At 33.3% G+C, this 6,029-nt stretch overlaps 1 protein-coding gene across 1 annotated transcript; it reads left to right on the forward strand.

The window, feature by feature from the left end:
• The first annotated feature begins 264 nt into the window (after positions 1-264).
• On the forward strand, positions 265-582 carry LOC141685380 (uncharacterized). Its single transcript, XM_074490484.1, has one exon. The coding sequence runs from the start codon at positions 265-267 to the stop codon at positions 580-582; it is 318 nt and encodes a 105-aa protein (XP_074346585.1).
• The last annotated feature ends 5,447 nt before the right edge of the window (positions 583-6,029 follow it).

Consider the following 6,029-nt stretch of genomic DNA (forward strand, 5'->3'; position numbering starts at 1 on the left):
TTCTATTAATTTAGAGAGGTATTAATTAATCGATAAATTAATAATTATTAATTTATAGAGAATTTTCGGTAGCAAACAAAATTAACTTTTGCAGTTGCGACATGGACGACAAATGTAAAGCAAGAGTCAATAGCAAGGTGCTTTCAACATTGCAAAATTCGTTCCATAGATGAAGTTTCGAGCAATTTAAATGAACATACAACTCCGGAAGAATACATTCATGAACTTGAGGTGATGATTAAGGATCTAGGTTATCGTAATAAAATGGATGTTAATAACTTCTTAGATTATCCGGGTGAAAATGAATCATGTTCCGAGGTCCAGAGTATAGAAGAGATTGCAAACACCATCCTTGAAAATAGTGTTGAAGATGATCTTGAAAACGATACAACACCGTTGGAGCCGGTTACACGTAAAGAAGCACTCAAGGCATCAAAAATGCTTAATAACTTTTTGATGCAACATGAAAGCACCACACCCGAGCTTTTGGATGCAATAAGGAAGATTAGGGATGAGCTTCATGTTGATTTAAATTATATGAAAAAGCAAATTACAATTGAACCATATTTTACAAAGATGTAATAGCTATATTTTTATGAATATAAGGGAATTATTAATTTATAGTTTTATTGGGACCATATTTTTATACAGGGTTTTCAAAAAAATTATTATCTTATTATCTTATCGAAATTGATCATTTTTTGAACTGGCCCAAGTCGGGACCGGACAAAATTATTAATTTAGAGAGATTATTAATTAATCGAGTATTAATTTACAGAGGTTTTACTGTATTGGGAATCAGATTGTGGATCCAATGGAGAACCCAAACGAGGGACCAGATGATGTTCATATTAAGGATGTGGCGATTAAGGATGTTATCCCAGAAGGGATTGTTGTTGAGGAGGATCTCGTGAAGGATCCTAACAAGCTTGAAGAGATGATCACTAAGGAATTAATGACCTAGTCAGGGTGACTACCAGAGATAGGATTGGTCGGTTACTACTGTAGCTTCGTTCAAGTTTGCAAAGATCGTAGCCACCTTAACGCGGCTTACTCGTATGACTGAGAAGTTCGAATGGATAGAGAAATGTGAGAACATCTTCCAAGAACTGAAGAAAAGATTGGTGATGGCCCCTATGTTGGCGTTGTCAGATGGAAAAAGAGATTTTGTGATTTGTAGTGACGCTTCACACAAGGAATTAGAGGGCGTTCTTATACAATATGGCAAGGTAATCGCGTACGCGTCAAGATAATTAAGGGAATATGAAATTTGATATCCCACCCATAATCTTGGGCTCACGGCAATAGTTTTGCCCTAAAGATTGGAGGCACTACTTATATGGAGAGAAGTGCGAGATTTACACAAACCATAAGAGCTCAAGTATATTTTCACACAGAAAGAGCTCAACATGCACCAGAGGAGGTGGTTAGAGCTAATCAAAGATTATGATTATGAGATTCTTTATCATCCAGGGAAAGCCAATGTGGTGGCTAATGCCCTTAGTAGAAAGGAGAGACTCAAGATGATAATGTCTTCGGGAGAATTGATAAGAGATTTTGAGAAAATGGAAATAAAAGTGAAAGTAACCGGAGCCGGTACTGAAAAGCTGTTTGAGATTGCAATGCAGCCCGAATTATTGAAAAATATCATATTGTGCCAAGAAAAAGTGATGAATGATGGCAGAGAGCGAATGACTGGAGAAGAGATTAATACCGAGAAAGATGATAAGGGAATAATGAGGTATTCCTACAGAATTTGGGTTCCAAAAGTTCAAGAGCTTAAGGACGGGATCTTATATGAAAGCCATAATTCGAGGAATAAGATTTAGGGCAAATCCTGAATGTGATAGTCAGGGAGGTCACCGTTAAGAAAGAAGGAACCCATAACATAATAAAGTGGAAAAAAGGATTTTAACGTTTAAGATAACCCCGATTATGGGAGAAGGATGAAACATTTCATACCGAGAAAACAGAAGTTGAGCAAGATAAGGAGAACCAGAATGGTACTCTTATGGGGAAATTCATGGACCTGCCTAAACAAAACTTATACTTTTATCCCCAACCACCATCATGAGGAAATAATGCGGTGGGAAATTTTTTCAAGACCTTTAAGTCGCTAAGCTCTCAGAGTTCCAAGGAACAAGCTGACCCAGTCGAGGCAGAAGCCTGGCTAAAGAAAATAGAGGAATCATTTGAGATTATAAATGATTGATGAAGCGCAAAAGGCTGTTTTGCCACTTACCTTCCTAAGAGAGAGGCCACCCGTTGGTGGAAGGCTAAGGAAGATAGAGAAATAGTGTAGAAGTTTTAGAGCCAGACCAGAGGCGGAAAAGTATGATGAATCATGAATCTAGGTTATGAAAGTCATCAAGGTTCGTTTGAAGGACACGAATCCAAAATGACAGGATGTTTGAAATCAATGTTTATGTTGTGTTGGTTCACGAAATGGTTGCAATAAAACCGAAAATAAAAGACTAAAGGGGGGAGGAGTATAAAGGGATATAAAGGAAATAGAGTTGAGAAGCGATAATGGAGTTAGGTATGTGAAACCTTAAGAAACCCTAGCAATAAATATAGAGAAGTGTGTCATTGTAATATCCGGGATATAGCGTGTAATTATTTTTATCAATAAATAATTATTATGGGATTTTTTGGTGAATTATCTGATGATTGGTGTTGATATGTGGATGTTTATATGTGATAAAGTATAGGTATGTTAATTTTATTAAGTCCAGAATAAAAATATAGATAATTAAGGTATTTTTCTGGTAATTTTTGGACTGTTATATGATTTTACATTGATTTATGAATTTATTAATTATTTTTTGAATAATTACAAGATTATTTTATAAAGCCAGGAATCGTCCAACTTCAACCGTTTTTACAATTTTATAACCTAAAACTTTTCTGAAAACTCTTTTTTAACCTAATCTGGTAATTCCGGACATTTTCCGTATTTTGACTTTTTCGATCTGGATTACGGTTTGATCCGTGTATGTCCCAGCGCAAGATTTTCGATACGATAATCATTTCGGTGAATCAACAAAACCCGTATTCTCGAAAGACAGGATAATTTTACATTATTTTCATATAAAATGTTTTATAAGAAGCCCGGTTTGAATAATTATCCAATACGGGTATCAAATCGGATCGTTTTTACAGTTACTTAGCGGTTAAGTAACTAATTTAACAATCCAAAACGATCCAAAATGAACCAATATTCCATAAATATATATAGCCCTTTTATTATTTCATTTTATTCGTATAATCATAATCGCTCAGTAATAATATAGAAAATACAGAGGAAAAACTCTAAAAACGTTATGTTCTTGAGAATTAAACGCACGAACGAAGGCGTTATCGAACTCCGATTCGGGCGTGTAATATATCAAAACGAAGCTCTCAAAAAATTCTTTCTGAATCAACCATCTATTTGTGGGCAGAAATCACGGTATTTTCCTTATTTATTTATTTTAGTTCGAATTAATTAAGGATTAATATATGAATTTTTGTTCTTGATGTTGTTGATATGATTTGATGATTCCATTGTGTAGATAATATTTTTCTGGTTAATTTGGTATATTATATGTCAAAAATAGAGTTCAATAACATGTTGAAATGGCTGTTTGATTCTCGAATTAGTGTTTATGAATGTTCTTCACTGTTCTTGAATGTTTTTAATAAAAAAATTGGCGGTTTTTAATTCAGTAATCCTGGGAAGGTATAGTATATACCAATGGAAAGCTCTTGAAACAAGGATCTCAATGGTGTGTTCGATTTCACCAACCGATATCGGAAACGGTCACCGGATTCTGGGGAACACTCGCCATCGGCGAGTGTTCTTCATGCTTTTCCGGCCGTTTCAGGCAGGGTTCGATGATTTTGTTTATATAGTAATGATCCTCTCGTTTTGCACTTCAAATCTGTTCATTCCTGTTGAGTTCTGGGCGAGTTGATTTTCCGCCACCGGCCGGAGAAGGCGCCGGCGATGGTGGTAATTTACAGTTTAACCACTGTATGTTTCTAGATTATTCAGTTTTAATATTTATGTTTTGAAAACTTCCACTTGAGCCCATGCAGTTTGCAAAACTTGCAAACCTTGGATTCCAGTTTCCAAAAATTTCAAAAATCGTATTTCCTTTTTACTATATTTTCAGAAATTAGTTTTAATATTTAAAATTCTAAAATCGTTATTTTTAATTATAAATTTTTTATTTATTTATTTAAAATAAATCTCAATTATTTAATTAATTAATTTTAGTTAATATTTAATTATTTAATTAGTTAATTAATTTAAATATTAATTAATTAATTAATTAATTAGTTATTAATTAATTTTAATTGATTTAATAATTGGATTTAATTATTTAAAATTGATTTAAAAATCCTGAAAAATATTTTCGAGCTTTAAAACATTATTTTAAATTATTTTCAAAACTCGATAATTATTATAAAATTATTTTAAAGTCAGATTCGGGTATTCGCACTCTATTATTTAATTACAAAATGATTCGAAGCCCCGTTTTAATTCCGAAAAATGTTCAAAAATTCGTATTAAATACCTGGAAAATCATTTTAACCCTGAATCTTCTTTGAAAAATTATTTTGATCGAATATCCTGTATGCTATGTGCTACGTGTTATCTGATTGATGTGTTATATGCCTATGTGGTTATTGTTTGACTCTTTTAGTCATAACTTTCGATCCGTAAATCGGATTTGGGTAAAATGAAGGGTAGATAAAAGCTTATGGCATATGTGTGAAGATTAAAATGATATGAGGTTGATTATTGATAGATACTTATGATTCCTAGCAGAGTAAGCGAGGCATAAAAAAGAAAGCTAGTGATCAGTAAATAGAACTGAAGTGTACAAAAAGAAAGCAAGTGATCGATGAATAGAAGCAAGGCATAGAAAAAGAAGAAAAATGATTGAAAAGTAAAATTGTTTGAAGAGTACAAGTAAAGTTGGAAATCATCTGTAACAAGGCAAGTACTTCTGAACCTTCTTTAAGATATATTGTAAATATTTTCAAACAGTCTCATAACATGTTGCTAGTATTCAAAATAAATCATGTTTAATATTGTAAGCGCTTTAAACTATTTAACCTTGAACCCTGATTCTTATTGATCTTGAGCCATAAGCCTTATTCTTCCTACACCATTGATTGTTGAATTCTCATATATGAGCCAGACACATATGATACTACTCCACAAATACATATCTACCACATACTGATTTCTAATATTGAATTGCTTGACATACCAACCCTTATTCCTTGTTTAACAGAAGACCAATCCTTGGAACCCTTGGTCTTCTACTTTCTGATTCTTTTCTTGATTGAAAGCCAATCTTTTTAAATTCCTTATTATACCTTCATGGTATTGTGAATCACCTTATGCTTCAAGATAAATATTATTTATGATTCAGCTTATTGAATTACATTGGTTATCATATTGAATTGTTTTAGAATTGGATGGTTTTATAAATGTAGACCAGATTCATGGTCGGACCAGATTCGTGGTCATAATAAGCCAATGTGTGCCTTGGATTCAGTATATAGAGCAAAGCTGGGAGCCTTGCTCGGGGTTAGTGCGTGACTGATCAGCAGCCTAACCTTGGTTTTTTTTTAAAATGAAAGTTAATATCCAATTCTAATCATCGCTTATCCAGAAACTTGATTCTTCTGAATCATTTCAATTGGTATTTGTTTAATCTTAGTTATTGCTATTATGACTTGCTGAGCTAGTTAGCTCACTCTTGCAAACCTTTTTATGTTTTCAACAGCTGAAAAGGAAATTGTTGGTAACGAGAATACCCAGTCCAGTGTGCGTTCTAGGATTCCAGGTTAAGTTGGATCGAGATAGCAGGAGCTTTATATTATAGATGAGTTATGCAAGATTGTAAGAATGATATCATTATCAGATGTAAGTTGAACTAGTTAGGATTTGGTACGATATAATAAAAGATAAGGTTGTGGCTGGTTTTCATACTTGAACATGTTGCGATCCATGGTTGTAAAAAGAAGGG

The sequence above is a fragment of the Apium graveolens genome, chromosome 9, assembly GCF_009905375.1.
Source record: "Apium graveolens cultivar Ventura chromosome 9, ASM990537v1, whole genome shotgun sequence".
NCBI lineage: Eukaryota > Viridiplantae > Streptophyta > Magnoliopsida > Apiales > Apiaceae > Apium > Apium graveolens.